Source organism: Microtus ochrogaster, chromosome 10 (assembly GCF_000317375.1).
Source record: "Microtus ochrogaster isolate Prairie Vole_2 chromosome 10, MicOch1.0, whole genome shotgun sequence".
Taxonomy (NCBI): domain Eukaryota; kingdom Metazoa; phylum Chordata; class Mammalia; order Rodentia; family Cricetidae; genus Microtus; species Microtus ochrogaster.
In genome coordinates this window covers 78,829,306-78,848,074 of record NC_022016.1, presented here as the reverse complement: position 1 = coordinate 78,848,074, position 18,769 = coordinate 78,829,306, and the positions used below count along the sequence as shown (strand labels likewise).

Genomic DNA, 18,769 nt, shown 5'->3' with positions numbered 1-18,769 from the left:
GAAAGAAAGAAAGAAAGAAAGAAAGAAAGAAAGAAAGAAAGAAAGATTCAAGATACTATAAATATATTCAGACAGTCTTCCATCAAATGTTCTGCTGTAAACATTCAGGTTTAACCAAAGTCCATTTTCTTTAGCAATGCTTAAACAACAATAGAGTATGATTTCTAAAAAGAGCATTTTATTTTATTCATTTAAAAAGGTATATAATACAGCCAGCAATGGAAGGCATCCAAGCTCACTACATGTTACGATTCCATTTTTCTTCCTCTTATATCATTTTTCTTCTACCAAGATTTCTCAGTGTGTAGGAAATTAATGTTAAAGGTTGCCAGTGAATACTTGCTGAGCTACCACCACTGTCTACTGATATTAATATTCAAATACTCTTTACTATACAATGACATCTAAGCATCTTAAAAAAAACAACAAAAACACCCTCACATTGAACTTTATCTCACCAAAGAGACTAGGGCTAACAAAACATTTTCTTATAAATTAAATCTAAAGATTCGTTATTTCAAAAATATCATTTTAGCTGATATTTGCTAAGTGTGTATGTTTACATACTTTTCATGGTAACATTTGCCATGTTATCTCATATCCTTATTGATTAATTATTGTGGGGTTTAAAATTACTTTTCAAGAATGCTATATGTATATAAATAAGTGGATATATGTATTCCAAAACTATAAACCTGAGTTATTTCACTATGGTATTTCTCAAAGTCTGTTCTATAAATTAACACATGTTAAAGTGAGAAATGTGTTTCATAGTCAAATAAGTGTAGAAAATGTTGAGTAAAACACAAGTTATTTTTACTAAAAGGAACTATAGTATTAAATATGCTAAAATTATTTAATATTCATTTTCATCTAAAAGAATAGTATGCTTTTAACAGCACAAAGATCCAATTCTTTCTAATTGCAAAAAGCTTTATCACAATATATAATAATGCAGCAAAAACTGTGCTTTCCTTAATCAGTGCCAGGGAAGGCTTGACAGTAGCTCCAGCAACAAGAGTAGGAGAAAGAACTTCCCCTTACCATTGTGCATCCTGGCCCATCCATCTCTTTCACAGTCTCTGCCAGGTGGTCCAAATAAAGTATCAGCCCTGGGACTTGGGGGATCAACCTAGAAGAAAGAGAATTTGCACTGTGAAAGAGCACTTCAACCTTCCGTTCCCATTCTCAATCTTACAGCATGGCTAAGCAACTACAGAGCATATGCCACACAGCAGGTGAATTCCACATGGCTTCTCTGTTCCAAAGTCAGAGTTTAATCACTTGTTTATTATGCACTTGTCAACAGAGCTAAAACTAAATGCCAGCAAAAAAGAACACATTTGAAGCTAAGTAATACCCTGTTTCCTAGTTTGGTTTTGACTACAAAGTTACAAAAATAGAGACAAAAACATCCTTGAGCAACCACTTAGAAAAAGCCTACCCAGTTTAGCACATACATGGAATTCAATAAGGGTCTTTGCTTTACTGAACACTTTATAGTGGACAAATAAGAAAGGTCAACCACATTTTCCAACTAAAAATAAAAATGGCTTAAGTGATATAAGTGTATCGAAAAGATGCCCTGACTGATCAAAACTGAAACCTTTTGTGAATCAAAGAAAAACAAAAACAAAAAGTTAACTCAGGATAACAAAAATGAAGCTTTGTATCTGATAAGAGATTATTAACTAAATCATATGAAGAATTCCTACAAGTCAATAATAGCAATAAAGAAAAGATTGCAAAATGAGCAAATGGCTTAAGTAGACATCTTCACTTATTTTTTTCTGTTTTTGTTTTTTGAGACAGGGTTTCTCTGTAGCTTTGGAGCCTGTCCTAGAACTCACTCTATAGACCAGGCTGCCTCCAACTCACAGAGATCCACCTGCCTCTGTCTCCCAAGTGCCCCATTGCCTGGTTTAAGTAGACACTTTAAAGGATATTTAGTAACACATAAAGAGATGCTTAACATCATTAGTCACTGAAGAAATGCTAATGAAACCACGAGGAGATGCTACTCACACTAAGAAGACTACAGAGAAAATTAAGCAGGTCTGTATCCAAGAGGCCCTGGCTTTAACCCTAACTACCATAGGGCAGGGATGCTTAGGTGCTTGTGAAAATGAAGGGAAATTGCAACCCTCTTGCACAGCTGACAGAGTGCAAATTGTACAGCCACTCTGAAGAACACTTTGGCAAGTTTTCCAGTTAAATATAAGATTGTCAAATGATAAAACAGAACTACTCCTAGGTCTTTACCCAAGAGCATTGAGAACAAAGGTTTATTCAAACACTTGTACACACATTGCTCATTAGAGCATTGTTTATAGTAGCCAAGGGTGTAAGCAACATGAACATCTATCAACAGACATGATATATAAACAGAAAGGGACAGATGTCCACACGATGTAATGTTATCCAGTAATATAATTTAGGTGCAAACACATGCAACATCAGTGAGTTGTGCTAAAATAAGTTGACTCTTTATTTAATCAGGCGGAACAGGCAGCCTCAGAGAGACAAGATCAGGAGTTTCAGTGGGACAGGTAGAATGGGGAGCACTTCATGAGTACATGGTTCCAAATGGGGAAGTTCTTGAGGTACATGGGAATCTCCTTTGTATAGCTGAAATGACAAAAATCTCTTTCCTCTCACTCTCTCCTGTCTCTCTCTCTCTCTCATTCTCTATGTGTGTGTGTGTCTGTCTGTCTGTCGCTGTGTTTGTTTTTGTAAGGTTTTTGCATATGTGTGTATTAAACTTCTTTTTGCCTCCAGTTTCCCAAGTACTTCTGAAACCATGAATGGTTTTTTTGTCCCCAAATTCCCTCTAAATCCAAAGCCTCCTCAACAATATAGACAATTTTTACATGCACTTAAAAGTGGGCATTTCTGTTCACAGAAAAGTTGAGGGGTAAATCTCTTAAGTAAAAATTATAAAGTTTTTTGGGGGATTTGGTTTTATATGTTTGTTTTTGAGAATTGTATTTGCTATATAGACTAGGCTAGCTTTATACTCACTGAGACCCGCTTGTCTCTGCCTCTCAAATACTGGGATTAAATGTGTATACCACCTCATTCTGCCCTTGATATCTCAACAGCATGGTTACATAAACAAGACCTGGGTAATCACAACACAGTTAACATGCAAACATGGATGGAGAAAAATTCACCAAGTCCTGATCATGACTTTAGATGAAGAGCCACAGACAACCTGAGGCAGCAGAGAGGGAGAATCAGTCTTCTCCAGAAACAAGCCCCCCAGTAGGTTATATAATCCAAGTGTCAGCCCTAATTATTTGTACATATGAGCAGCATTAATGGAACCCGTAGGTCTGTGTGTGTATAAATACATATACATATGTATAAAACAATGGTAATTATGGAAGAAGTTATGGATTTGGGGGGCATAAAGGAGGGAAGGAAGGGGTATAAGTGATGTAACTACAGTATTCATGTATGAAATACTCAAAACTTTAAAAAATGTAACTTAGAAAACATTCTATTGAAAAATAAAAACACGGACAAAGTTTATACTTTTAATCACTGCCATGATTAGCACTTTAAGAGCAGTTCTTTCCACAAGGAGTTATGTGTCTAACTCCTATGATCCTTCTTAGCTTTTATATACAAGCATTTTAATTAAGGAACAACTGATTATTCTCTCAAATTAGAAGACAGTATATCTTCTTTTACATTTAATTTTTAATTATGTATTAAAGTTAAAGGCATTCTCAAATTTTCATCAGTGATACAAGCAAACTATTGTCTGAATTACATCCAATAAGACCAAACCTGTGATCAAATAAGAGAAACAAGAAAATAATTAATAAATGTTACCATATGTATGTAGCTAATACACTATAATTTTATTAGTAAAAATTTTATAGTTAGTAGTTTGTTTTTGTTTGTTTGTTTGTTTGTTTGGTTGGTTGGTTTTGGTTTTTTAAGACAGACTTTCTCTGTAGCTTTGTAACCTGTCCTGTAAATCACTCTGTAGACAAGCTGGCCTCAAGCTCATAGAAACACACCTGTCTCTTCCTAGCTCATAGCAATATACCTGTCTCTTCCTCCCAAGTGCTGGGATTCAAGGTGTGTGCCACCACCACCTGGCTAATTAGTAGTTTTTAATTTAAAAATCACTAATTTAGTTTGAAAGAATAAAGGATTAATTTATAAGAAAAACATAAAAATGGTATGAAATATTGCATAACTTAAATTGGTTTTAAAGGATATCAGAGGGAAAACTCATAACTTTTGGAGTACCAGGCTATATCCAAAGAATTATTTGACTTCCAAAGGAGTGTATTTAAAATAATAGTTATAAAATAGGTAGCTATTTTAGAATTTAGAAGAAGTAAACACTTGCTTCTACAGGCATTTAAATACAGGTTTATTAGTAGTATGTATGCAAATACATAGTGTTTCGGTTAATAAGGAAGTTTTTGGTAGAGTGTCTCTTAAAGTAAAAGTACTTTGTAAAACTTCAAGAAACTGAGACAGCCCATGATGAGTGTTCTGACTGCAGGCACTCCAGTTTAACCAAAGTCAGTCTATGAGGGACACACAGCTCTAACTCCCATCATAGCGTAAGGCTGGGCACAGAAAGATTAGAGCTATGCTACCATTAATCCAAAGGCCCGCCTATGCATGCCCACCAACGAGGGCTGGCTTCAAAGATTCAGAATCCAAAGCTTTCCCAAAGGACTTGCTCTCAAAGGACATCTACTTCCACTATCATTTTCTGTTTCCTCTTTTAAAATCCTACTTTGGCATTTTAGCATCACCCAATTGCAACCACGTTCAGCTGTAGAGTTAGAGCACTGCCCTCTGTGTCAGCTAAGAGGGAGTGGGAACTTTGAAGTCTCAAGAAGGCGTCGTAATGGAGTTGATCTCTGTCAGCTTTAAAGACTTTGTAAAAGGGAACAAAAAGCATGTTCTTTGGTTTTAAGTTAATTTTCTACCTTTAGCTCCTGGCTAAGAGTTCAAGAAAGAAAATTATCCATATGGGCTGCTTATTGAAATCCATTTCAGCATACTATTTTAGTGACAGAATAAATTTGACAAGTTTCCAGTGGAAATGCTTATGAACACATACATGTCTAATCACAAATGGAGGCTTATCTGTTTCCTTTTTGAATTCATAGGGTCCCAGATTTAAATGGGCCAGCCGCCGCCTGGTGTCTTCGGAGAGCTCACACATCCGTCTCTTTGTGTAGGGAGAAGGGGAGTGTGACTTTGATGATATTGTAGGCTGTTCGTAGTTCTTGGTGTTTACGCAGTATTTACTCCTCTCGGGTGACTTGGACTTCTTCTTCTGTGATCTCGATGTTCTGCATTGCGGTCTGCTGTGGGATTTTTCAACTGGAGTTGAATGGTAATTAAATTTATCCTAAACATAAAAAATAAACGTTCATGTGGGCAAGAGGTATTTTTTAGAAAACTCTACAAAAAGGAAAGAACTTTTAAGAGTCAATTAAGGTACACAAAGCTATCAAAGCCAACTCAATTTAGCATTAGCCACACTTACCTGAGGAAAATCAAATCTATATTCTCCTAGTTAACAGTTTGTTTTATCAAACTTTCTTAAGTCTAACATTGGTTTAATGAAAACCAAAGGCCAATGTTTAATCACTTGTAGAATTCCAAGAAATAAGCTTGTTCTCAAAATAAGTCAAAAACTTATCTTTCAATAAACTAAAAACTAATGCAAATGACATTTATTTTTTACATTTATATTTATATTCACATAAATGCCACAAAGTTTAAAAGACCTACATTTATTTTAAAGGGTCCATGTCTAATATGTTGTGGTCACACCTGTCTGTAAACATGGGTAGGATGCTGAGGCAGTCTGAGCCTGGGCAACAAAGGATCCTTGTCTAAAAATACATTTGTCTAGATAGCTGTGAAATCATGAAAAAAACTATTAAAATAAGCCTATTTATGCTAGAATTATATATAACACAAGACAATAAAGCACTTGATATATATTTTACTGAAGTGCTTGACTTGAATTACATAAGATATATAGGAGTCCAAGTCATAATTTAACTATTCAGTGACAGATAAAAGCACCATCTTATTTCTGGCCCTACATTTTTTATAAAACTAAATATACATAAAAGATTGCAAGGAGAGAGGCTGCTTGGTCCATCCAAGCTGCTCAGCCCCGAAAAAAATCACACAGAAACTGTATTAACTAAATCACTGCTTGGCCCATTAGCTCTAGCTTCCTATTGGCTAACTCTTACATATTAATTTAACCCATTTCTATTAACCTGTATATCACCACAAGGTCGTGGCCTACCAGCAAAGTTTCATCACGTCTATCTTTGGCAGATAGATTATAAACTTAACTAGTACCTCCATCTTATAAATATGGTAGTAGTCTAAAATTTTTTAAATACAAAATTAATTTGAGCTGGGATCAGTAGCATCTAACTACATATCTAGTTACATGGGATTCATGGGATTCATGGGAAACTGAGGCAAGGTGGCTTCTGGAGACCCAGAATTTTCAGTCAAGGCTGGACACCATGAATGAGGCCCTGTCTAAAATAAAATACAATAAAAATGAAAACATATATGACAGCTCCAACTTTGCTGCTACTTAAATAATCCTTTATTCTACTACACTCTGCCTCATAAACACCTGAACAGTGAGATTGGAAGTTAATAATACATTTCTTCTCTAGAGTTGTATGGTTAGAGAAAAACAGCTAAAGATCTCTGTCTTCCTCATTTCAATCCCTTGGGAAACCACCAATCCAAATTCCTCTCCACTTTCTCAACCCTTTAGTACAAGGACTAAGTGCTTAAAATTCAAATATGAAGCAAAATGAGAGTCATTTTATCAAGTGAATGATAGATAGGAGAAAAGAAAGATGTTTCTAATGAGAACAGTCTCACGGCAGGTCATTTTCTCTTCTGTGCCTCTTGGTATGCTCCAGGACCTTCTCCCACGCAGTTCAGAGATGCCAGTGGGTATGTCAGAGCTCTCCTCACCTCACCCACCTCTATGGCATCACAGTGACTCTCAGACATTCTAGAATCACAAAGGTTCTCTGAGGATGCCTAAGCCATTAAAGATGTGCACCTGACACCTCTGTAGCATCAGAGCCCCTTCGACTCAGTTTTAATTACCTCTGTCAACCACATCTCGTGCTTTCCCTACAGATACACTGCATCTACAGAATCTCGTGTTCACAAAAATCTCCTTTCCTCAACTTATTTCTTCTACTCTGTATCTATTAGTAAGTACATTCACATCACACCAATCCCTGGACTTCCAGCACCTTGTCCTTTATACATTGTTGGTTTCTGGACACAGCTAACTCCTAAAGTGATGCTTAAGTTTTTTTATACACAGCCACCTCTGATTATACCAAATCTTAAGGTGCCACCCCACCCGCTTTCTGAGAGATACCACCCCACCCTCTTTCCTCAGAAAAGTTTTTGAATGATGCATATTTCCTAAGCTACAAACTTCACGGCATTCATTACAGATGCACAGGGGGCAAACATGCCCATTCCTTAGTGGCCCCTATTTTCTATACTGAAATATTAGCTACGTGTATTCTTGCCAAAAATGATTTCCATACTTAATTCCCTTTCCTACATCTACACAGTGTTAGTTTCTGGCCCAGGACCAAGCCAGATTGACTATGCAACTTTATTTAATCAATAGAACACTGTCAGAAGGCCAGGTTGTTGAAAAGACTGTTGACTCTTCCTTAGAATCTTCCTACAGCGAGAAGGCACAACTATGAGCCTGCTAGAAGAGGAGTCTTATTATTTTCATCTTCTCCAAACACAACTGCCAAACACCAGGTCTAAGCAAAAATATCCCAGATCCTTCAGCCTTAGCCAGCCAATCTAGTCCAAAGGAATCATCCTTTAACCCCAGAACTGAGAAGCACTTGTGACTATAAACCATTTTGGGGGGAACTGTTATACAGTAAAACCTAAGGGATACTGCACCTTAACAGTGTTTTAACAACATACTAAAATGTCTGTCAATATGTAACAATAAATTCTCCTTGATACGGGTAAAAAGAATTAGCAGAAGAGAAAATTAGTTTTCTTTTGGAAAGTCGCATCAATACCCTTAATTTTTCAAACCATTGAACTGCTAACAAACATAAATAATTTGGAAACGGTACTTCCCTCCTCCTTTGCCTTCCTCCCTTTCATTCTTCTCTCATCCTTTCCTCCACACTTTCCTCTCCTTCTCTCTCCTCCCCTCCCCTCTCTTCACCCATCTCCTCTCAGCCTTGCAGGGAATTGAACCAAGGACCTCATGCTTGGTAGGACAAGTGACTCATTAGTCACAACAAGAAACATCTGTAAACCTAAAGCATAGTTTTAAGTGCTGTCTAGTATAAAATCCTACTCTCTTACATCTCTGTTAGTAAAGATCAAATGACAATTCCAAACAAATAAAAGGAAGAGTATTTTTCAGAAAATGTTAAATCCTAAGTCCACAAAGTGGAATGAGTGTAACTGGGGGCAGGGCCTTACAATTACAAGGGCTCTTGTATTGAGATGTACACTAGAAACGTTTTCTGTGTGCACTAAGAAATAAAAATACTTTTCTATTTATTCATTAAGTTAATAAACTCCAGAGAGAACAACTAAATACTGGGCAAAGCATTTTTCACAATTTACAAATGCTCACAGTGAGTACATCAGAAACCAGTCAGTCAGGTTCCCCACACACGGTAAGCATGGCTGGTCAGACTTCCAACATCTGGGTGTAAATGATAAATAGATACAGCCTGACTTTGGAATCCTAAATATTTTGCTATCAAAATAAAATTTTCTCTAATTCTCTGGAAACTTTCTTAGCTTAGGTCATTTACTGTCTTCAGAAAATTAGTTCTAAAACTATAATTCAGTTAATTCTTTCCACCACTGGCCCGGTCTGGTCCCTGTTGAATCCTCCAGCCTTTATATGTTACTGGCCCTTCATCAGAATACGGCCATTATGGAACTGCACATGGTTGATACCAGCATTGATTGGGAAGGACACTTGTCCATCAGAAGGCTGATGGCCCTGTGGCCCAGTAAGAATTGAAATACAAGGAACAATAGGTGCCCGAGTTTGTTAAAGGAAATCTTCACAAATACAAGTTATTTAGGCTGGAATGCCCAAACTTGCTTTGATCTGACAGAACAAGTATGATCACTGCACTGAGCAACGGTTCTCTAGGGATCAGACAAATCCAAAAAAGTCACCCTCTAAACATCAAGTCCTCAGTCTGAAAACTCGGCCACATTCACTTGAAGGTATTCTTGACTTCTCTGCAGTCACCTCTAACTCCTGTAAGATACATGGAGGTCTCCAGCTGAGTTTCCTCTGGCAGTTCTCCATCTCACCCGCTTTCTGGCAGTTGACTACTGCTTGTATTAAAAATTCCACAACATAAGATAAATAACCCAGCAAACATATCGTGGTACCCTCTACCATGGGGCTAAACTTCATGCTCTCCTGTTTACTAAGAAGCAATCAAACTGTTGGGCACTTCGTTACTTTAAGTCAAAGACTGATGGGGGAGGTGAAAAGAAATGCAGACGAAATGGGGATAAGGCCTGTCACACACGCATCCACATGAACCACACGATCATTAAATAGTTTAACCCTTTTAACCTGAGTGCGGCACTTCCTTGAGCTTATCAGACATTCCGTGATCACTGAAGTTGTAGAAAATTCCAGCTTTGGAGCAATTCCCTGCGAGATTAAAAAAATGGTATCATTACATATTAAAAAGATACAGTCAGTAGTGAAAATGGAATCTAAAATAACAAATGCTATTAAAGATGGAGCTCTTTATTTATTAGTCTGATATTTTTATTATCATGAAGAACACAGTAATGATAAATGTTATTAATTAGCAGTTTCATTTTTAATGATTTGGTTTGAAACAATTATATTTCTTTTATGGAATAATTTAAAATTGTTTTCATTTTCAATTGTCTCTCTGTCAAAGTGTTTGAAGATTTTAAATTATGACATATTAGTCATAAATATCTGAACGTATTTGATTTTAATTTTCTTTACATTTACAATTTAACACATTTAACTATATAATCAAAACATAATTATTAGTTCTACTTAGCCATTCCAGAAACATTACATACATTAAAACACCATTGTCTATTATAAATATATATAATATTTAACTATCCATTAAATTTTTATCTTATTATATTTTAACACATTTTAATTAAAATAGAATTCTATTACTTTGCTATTCCATTTCATCCCTCTAGTTCATCCCAAAATACACCCCTCCACCCTATTAATTTTAATAGAATAGTTTGAAACTAGAATTCTGAAAATATCATAACTCCCAGTTGTGCCATCTTGAAACAGAGTCTCTGAAAAATTTTTATAGCCTTTTTCTTACAATATATCTTATATTCAAGTATGGATATAAATCTGGGTTCTATTTCTACCAATGTTTCAAATATCAGCTTGAACAGTTTTGAGATAAATGGAGAAAAGGAGACAGTTCAAGGGGACAGTTACAAAACACCCACGGAAACATCTGGAACCTTAAGCTCTACATGCACCAACTGTTAACCATGTCAGCCAGCCCTTGGGTAGCTTCTCCCCAAAGCAATGGAAGTCAGACACTGATGATGCCCTCTGCAAACCCTGTCTGCGACCAACTAAGTTTATAATTCAAAACATATCCATTACAAAAGGTACATCTGAATCACCTAAGAATCAATATCAATAGTATCTACTATACAGACTCGTTAGATATTTTACTCTATACATAATGTATTTCTCTAAAATATAGTAAGTGTGGTTCATATTCAACAACGCAGAGCTAGGCTACTTTTTAATTATCTCCAAAAAGATCTTTAAAATAATGCAGATTTCCTTATGACTATAAATTGTATTCCTCTTACAAGCAAAATATACTCATGTTCCCAAAAGAAGAAAGGAAGCAAAGTGTTCTGACCTTTTACAACCTTATACTAAACTCAGTTTAAAAACCAGTACTAGCATGTAAGAATCCTCCTATGGGTAAGGTTCTTTGGTTATAGCTCAACATAGCTTCTAGACTACAGTTCTTCACCATCAGAAGACATAAAGAACTAAGAAGACATCTATATGACAGCACCCACTGTAAACCTGTGCAGCAAGCACAGGGCAGTCTATGCACACATTCCCATTCAAGTGAGGACCAAAAGCCAGAACCACTGATGCCTAACAATCCCAAAATCCAGATGGGGAGGAGTACCAAAGAATTTCTAGAAATACAGTCACTTGTAACTTAATGATGAGGATTTGGACTGAAAACCGTGTCATGAGGCAATCCATCATCAGGTATACTTCCAGAAACCTGGCTAGTATGGCCTGTTTCCTAACTAAATACATGCATAGTCACCACTGTATGTGTAGTCCAACTCCAATCCAAATTTTAAGAAGTCCAAGACTGTCACTATCACCGCCTGGCCTGTAGCTTTCCACTTTAAACTTCCCTGAGGATTGCTCATCACACTGTGAGATCCCAATAGTTAAGATAGTATATTTCCAGCCTTTCAGAACCTACTATGTAGTAGGGCTGTTCATATGCATAGAGAGATTTGTCTTAGGGAATTAATTCACACAACTGTGGGAAATGACAATTCAGAAATTTAAAGAGCACTTTAATAAGGTAGAAATGAAGAAATAAGTTGGCACACTATTTTTTTTAGCATGAAAGCCTGTGGGGTAGGTTGAACTATTAGAAATAGGATTTCTACTGCTTCCATGAGCCAGAATTCTTCCTTCCTCCGAAAAACTCAGTGTTTTGCTGTTGCAATCTCCAACTTGATGAGATGAAGGCCATTTGCACAGCCAAGTAGAAATCTCTATTTAAAGTCAGTTGTATATAAATCTTCATCACATCATTGAATTGCTTTGCAGTAACATCCAGATTGCTGCATGGGCACTAGGGCCTAGCCAAACTGTCAAAATCACACCATCTCAAACCTGAGTTTCTCCACTGAGACTATGGCAAGAAGGAATTCGTTCACTGAGTTGAGTCAAGAGGCATCTGTTAAATACTACTTCATAAGATGCTGAGTAAGACTATCATTCAAAGATGAGAATGTTGTGGAGTTCAGAGTCTGCATAGAAATACTCACCACAAAGATGACCCCAGCTAAGACCCTAAGCAATAGTGGAGAGGATGCCCGAACTGGCCTTGCCCTGTAGTCAGATTGATGAGTATTTTAAATGTCACCACAGAACCTTCATCCAGCAACTGATGGAAACAGAGGCAGAGACCCACAGCAGAGCACTGGGATGAGCTCCCAAAGTCCAGTTGAAGAGTGGGAGGACTGAGAATACAAGCACTGAAGTCGAGACCATGATGAGAACACCCACTGAAACAGTTTACCTGAGCTAATGGGAGTTCACCAACTCCAGCCAGATAAGGAAGGAACCAGCATGGGACCAAACTAGACCCACTGAATGTGGATGACAGCTGCATGGCTGGGACAGACTGTGAGACCATTGGCAGTGACAACAGGATTTATCCCTACTGCTTGCACTGGCTTTATGGGAACCCATTCTCTTTGGATGGATACCTTGCTCAATCTAGATACAGGTGGGAGGGCCTTGGGTCTTCCCCAAAGCAATGTGCCTTACCCTCTCTGAGGAGTGGATGGTGGGGGTGGTGGAGAGGGAGCTAGAACTGGGATTGATATGTAAAACAGTTTGTTTTCTTTTAAAAAAAAAGATTTAATAGGATTTTTCTGAATTTTTACGTGTGAGAATATGGATAAAATACAGGGCTTTGTGCATGCTAGCCACATACTGTACCTTTCCCACACCATCCAAACAGAATCTACAGTAAGACGAGCTGTCCCCTGTATAAACCACTATCAGTCCCCAGAAAATCCCTTCAGCATTTAATGCTTTCATCTCATGCCAGTTTTATATCCCTTGATTTTATGCTTATGCTGTGCATCCCATCAACCTACCTTAACTCAACCAAGATTTTTGGTTTAAATAAAGTACTCACATTATCATTTTATATATACCAGAAAAAAAGAAAGAAAGAAAATGCCCACCACCACTGAGGGAGCCACAGTTCAAACATATGATCCTCTCAATGACATATCAGCCCACTCAAGGGCCCTGGCTAGCTACAGGTCACTGTGTTTTGTCCAAGCTTACTAAGCAAGTTCATAAAAGTACCCTGATTTAATTCCAGATAATGGTTTGAGTCCTCATCACAGTAGTGAGACTCACAGAAGGTAGCTCAGAATCACAAGAATTCTGAAGATGAGTCATTGTTGCTCGCCAGGACTACAAACCACTGACTAGAGCGTTTATTTTTACTAATAGCTAAATAAAATAATTAATATTGCTGGATTTATAACCCAATTTTGATGTTCAGTTTATATTCTGTCAATGTCTTTTCTATTATTCAGTTTCTCAAAGCAGCCACTCTGGGTTCCCTTTCCACTGTCTCAGTGATAGATAGGAGAGGAAACAAATTCATAGCTACAGCTAGTTTCCCAGGGCTTCTTTGTCTCTCTCCCTGCCTCCCCTGTGATTACCTTTCAAAGAGAGACAGGAAAGAGAGACAACATCTCTCTCTCTCTTCTTCTTGTCCCTTTGTTTCTGGACCTCTCTGTCAACCTTCTAGAAGGTGACCCCAGTCAGAATGGCAATGGGCCTTGCACAGCTTATAAGGTTTCTTCATCAGCTACCAACAGGGTCCACTACGTTTAGCTGGCAGAGTCAAACTATTCATCCCACTTCTCAACCCCATGGTGCCAAAACTCTTGATCTTTGTGCCCAGTCTCAGCCGGTAAAGATACAGTTGTCACTGAGAGGCAGGGCATGGAAGCATCCCAGGCAAAGGAGCCCCAAATTCTTCCTATATTACCTAAAACTTGAGCCAATTTCCAAGCATAAAAACATGACCGGCTTGCTACACTTGTTGGTCAGTGTTCACTACCTAGTGTTGACTATGGTAACATTGCCCAGTTTCAAACTTGCCTAACATACAGAGGAGATCTGTCAAACTCTTCACATGGCGTTACTGGAAGTCCTGATTTTTATATATCTTTGCCTCAGTAAGCAAACACCTTCCAAATATATGCAAAAGAAACAAGTGATGAAAGAAAATTCCTGTGAGCAGTCCACACAGTTGACTTTCTATGCTGTCTTCAAAGAGAGTTAAATTACCTTAACGTGAACATAAACTAAATATGATATTTTTTTCTTTATGAGTTTCCACATTATTCTTAAAATACTCTTTGAAGATAGGGATAGTCTAAAAGCTAACTAACAACATAAAAATCATTCCAGAGAAGAAAGGTTTTCATTTGTTACATAGTCAGCTTTTACACTTTCAGCAAACTGAACTTGCTATTTCTTTGGACACTTCTTATCATAAATTTAGACATAGAAAAAAATCTATATAATTCACTAAATAACTCATATACCACCCACTTTATTTATATTAGGATTCCATAAAATTAGTTTAAAAACTGTTTGCCTAGATAATTTCAAGCTAAACAGCTTTTACTGCTCTGCTTTTGGGATGAAGGGGACATCCCTGAGTTCTTCTGAGTAGCAGGCTGATTTTCAGGAATCAAGGTGTTTTCAAACAAGAGGAATTACAGGAAAGAATGGGAGAGAGTGTGGAAGCACTATCAAGTCTAATGATTTTTATTTGTTACTCAATTACTGCTGATCAGAAAGAAAGACTCTCTTAATATAGCACTTACACTTAGGTCTACAATCTATGACTACTTTGTAATCTATCTATCCAAGCTTTATCCACACTGGAAGATTCAGCCATTTCTATTTCTTAGCACTGTTAACAGCACTATGAGAAAACATCTTAACCTGTGGTGCAGCTCAGTGGTAAATTGATGACGAACATGCAGAAGGCCTGGGGTCTCATCCCTACGACCAGGGGTAAAAGCAACATAAAAGGGTTCATAGCATTCCAGTGCGTATATGCTAAAGACATATACCTGGAAAATAATACACTAGAGAAAACTTGATCTTTGTTATAGAATTTTGAGTTTTGATTGTTCCAACTTATACAGCATACAAAAGTTTTCAACTTATAAAATATTTAAACCTGTTAATATTTTTCAATAAATCACTTATGTCTAAAAAGTCATATTTTAAATTTAGGTTTCCATAAATGTTGATACTGGTTATTGCTCAAATGTTTGTGAACTTTCCCTAGACAGAAACAGAAAATGTGACAGACATGGAGGTCTGAGGCTGATCAGTGCAGAGGAACTTCACAAGTTGTGAAGAATGTCAGCCAATATGATGTGTGTTAGTTTTGAATAAATGCCTTAGTTTTTGCTAAATTCTTTTCATTACTTTCAGGACACTTAAAATAGCACAATTATACAAAATAAGCTTGAAAACAAATTTTGAGTCAGTTCTACACATTCAAGATACTGAGGCCTGCACCTAGTTCTCACCTATGACCCTGCATCAAGAGCTGACTTGGAAAACCATAATCACTTACTCTTAGTCCAGAAATCCTCCTCATGGTAACCTGGCGGTTTGAATCATGGTGTCCAGAAATTTGGTTTGGACCCGGGAACATGAAATCTCGTGTATTTTCATCATAGGTAGACAGTGTTTCTCCCACTATAAGAAAGATATCCTATGATTCAAATTATAACAAAACATTCTATTTAGAAACAAAATCATCAAGTATAAAAAAATATATATTGCCTGATGCCTTATTGTATACCTGCTTGAAGGCAATGTTTATCTTCTTTAAAAGGAAAATTAAAATAAGGATAGATTAAATACTTTAACACATTTTTCCCAATTTCAGAAGTATGGTATATAGTAGTAATTCTCTGCCTCACACTTTGCAGAATAGGGGTATTCATGTACACTCAGTGAGAACCTATGAACTCTTAGAAAAAGGAAGTCTTTAGAAATAAAAAGTTGCATTAAATTTATACATCAAAAACTTATTACCATCTCCAGCATCTTCCCTATCTTCTATCTTATCTGTCTGCCCTCATGCAGTGTAAGGTTGGACATTAAAAATTGTGGAGACCCTTTGTAGATTTTGTGGCTAGTGAATTAAGTCAGTATGTAGTGCTGAAAATTCTGAGATTACTTGTATTTAATAAAATATAGGTATCTGTTGCATAAAATAAAGATTTAATTAAGATTTCTTTGACAGTCCTAGAAATCAAAAACAATACTAAAGCTAGTTTCTATATTTTAATAGGTGACCTTGCTCCTCAGAAACTCATGTTTAACTTGTAAATAGGTAAGACTATCACCCTCTGCATTCCCAATAACAACATTCAAAGAGCAAAAAAAGATATCCTGTTTAATTAGAAATATATGTAATTTTAATTTTTAAATCTCAAAAACTGAAAAATCACTTTGCATTACTGTCAAAAATCCTAAATTTTTAAAGATATTATTTTGCATTTTTAATTATTTTAAGATATTTAATTTCAGAACAATGCATTCAGAATCAATTGGCATTTATGTTTGTTGTTTTGACATATACATAATGAATCAATGGTTCAGAAAATAAGCACTGCTGTTATTTGGTAGGAAGAGGAGAGAAGAGATTTTTAGAAATATTTAATTGGAGCTAGAGGAATGGCTCAGTGGTTAAGAGCACTGGTGGCTCTTCCAAAGGCCCCAAAATCAATTCCCAGCAACCACTTGGTGGCTTACAACCATCTGTAATGAAATCTGGTGCCTTCTGCCTGCAAGCATACATGCATACGTAACAGTATATACATAATATAAATAAATAGATGCATAAATACATAAATAAAAATAATATTTCATTGATGAGTTGCCTTATCAATAAGTAATACAATACCTGGTGGAACTAGCTGTATCAACTCGAACACTGCTGTGTCATCTGAAAGTTTGAAGGAAAAATCTCCTTAAGTCAAAGAGTCAATGATGATGAGTTAATGTACTTCTGAGAACTCAGAACAAAGACATAATTGCTTCATCCATTCTTTTAGCTTCTGCTGTTGTCCATGAATGGGAGTCTCATTTGATCTTCCATCCATGTAATCCATCTATGAAGAAATACTACTTTCTCCATCTATGCCATAACTTGTGGTTTCAATGAAAAAATAAATACGGCTCCTTTTTCTTATATCCTTCTTCTTTGTTTTCCAAAATTCATCCCAAAAGATGGATCAGTGTGCGTGGGCATTTGCTGCCATGTCTGAGGACCCAAGTCTGATACCTGGGACCCACATAATAGAAAAAGGAAAGCAACTATCCTAAATAAAGCTCTGACTTCCACACGTGCCATAACGTAAGAACAAGTGATCCACATACAATAAATAAATATAAAAGGTTAAAAGTCAAAATAATTACTGACTAGACTACATGTTTGTTTATCTCCTAGTAGTCTGTACATGTTTTTATAAATATGTTGTATATATTTATTAATCTGAGTGATAACAAGTTATGTGCATTATAAATTACCTTCTGAAATAGTTTAGATAAATTTTTAAAACTAAGAAAAGAAATAAATCATCTTTGTCCTCTGGGAATGCATTGAAAGGCTAACTGCTTCCTTCTTTAACTTCTGCTGTTTTCCATGGAGTCTCATTCTACCCTTCATGCATATATTCCACCTGTAAAGAAATTCCAAATTTTCCACTTAAGGCATAGCTGGGAGCTATGATGAAAAATATAGATGTGGCTCTTCTCTTACACCTTTCTTTACTGTTCACCTGCTTGAGGCAGGGCTTCGCTGTGTACCCTGGGTTGGCCTAGAGTGTGTCATCTTTCTGTCTTAGATCCTTGAGTACTGAGACAACAGATTTTTTTCTAAGAGTCTTAAATTCCACAAAGGAGATAAATATTAGGTGAAATAAAATCATCAGTGAGTATGTAGTCATAATACACAGTACACTGAAAGCATTGAAGAGTCATGAGATACTGTAATAAAAATATCTAAGCCAGTCAGGAGGGCAGGGAAAGTTCTATGTTGTCTTCAGCACCCATATATAGCCAGAGTTAAGTGATATGAACTGGGAATTGAGAAGCAAGGGGCATAGACTCTTTCAAAGCAGAAGGAACAGAATATGCAAAGGCTAAAAATACAGCAGTCTGGAAGATAAATAATCCAAGAACAAGGTCCCTTCTAGAATCAACTGGAAAAGGCAGACAACTAAAATAAATAAATAAATAATAAATGCTAACACCTAAGCACTAAAACTGTGTAAAATAGAAGCTTGGTGTAAAAAGGAAATTCAGAGAGATGAGCCTGGTTTTAGGGGATATTTTTTCTTTCTTGTATATGATAAATCTGACAGGCAGCTAAGAGGCAATAAATCTTGACTTGTGACTTTTGATAGGCTCATACATAACATGAACCTTAGAGTACATAATCAAACTGGGAAAGTAAAATACTCAACTACAGCCCCATAGAAAACCACAGCCTGAGGGAGTCCGGAAGTAAGTGCTAGGAAATCAAGGCAAGAACCTGAAAACTTGGCTGATGAACAGACTTGGTTCGTAGAAGATCAAACCTGTGGTGGTTTGAATGAGAATATCACCCCAAAGCTTATATATTTGAAGATTGGGAGGTGTGGCCTTACTGGAACAGGACTGTGACTGAGGGTGAGCTCTGAGATTTCAAAATCCCATGCCATTATAGTTCATTATAGTTGGTTCTCTCTCTCCTCTCTCCCTCTCCTCTCTCTCTCTCCTCTCCCTCTCTCTCTCTCTCTCTCTCTCTCTCTCTCCTCTCTCTCCTCTCTCTCT

The 18,769-nt window shown here is 36.7% G+C and overlaps 1 protein-coding gene across 2 annotated transcripts in view; it reads right to left on the bottom strand.

Moving 5' to 3' along the window:
- The window catches only part of Spata6 (spermatogenesis associated 6), a 90,422-nt gene that overhangs the window by 39,500 nt on the left and 32,153 nt on the right, over positions 1–18,769 (bottom strand). The window contains exons 4-8 of one of the 2 annotated variants that reach the window (XM_005353594.3): positions 16,857–16,898; positions 15,516–15,640; positions 9,653–9,733; positions 5,099–5,392; positions 1,045–1,132 (exon numbers count right to left, since the gene is read on the bottom strand). In XM_005353594.3, coding sequence (XP_005353651.1) covers positions 1,045–1,132; positions 5,099–5,392; positions 9,653–9,733; positions 15,516–15,640; positions 16,857–16,898 — 630 coding nt within the window. Of the gene's footprint in view, positions 1–1,044; positions 1,133–5,098; positions 5,393–6,912; positions 7,018–9,652; positions 9,734–15,515; positions 15,641–16,856; positions 16,899–18,769 lie in introns of those variants that run through there. The other variant, XM_026781802.1, reaches the window with a different exon arrangement.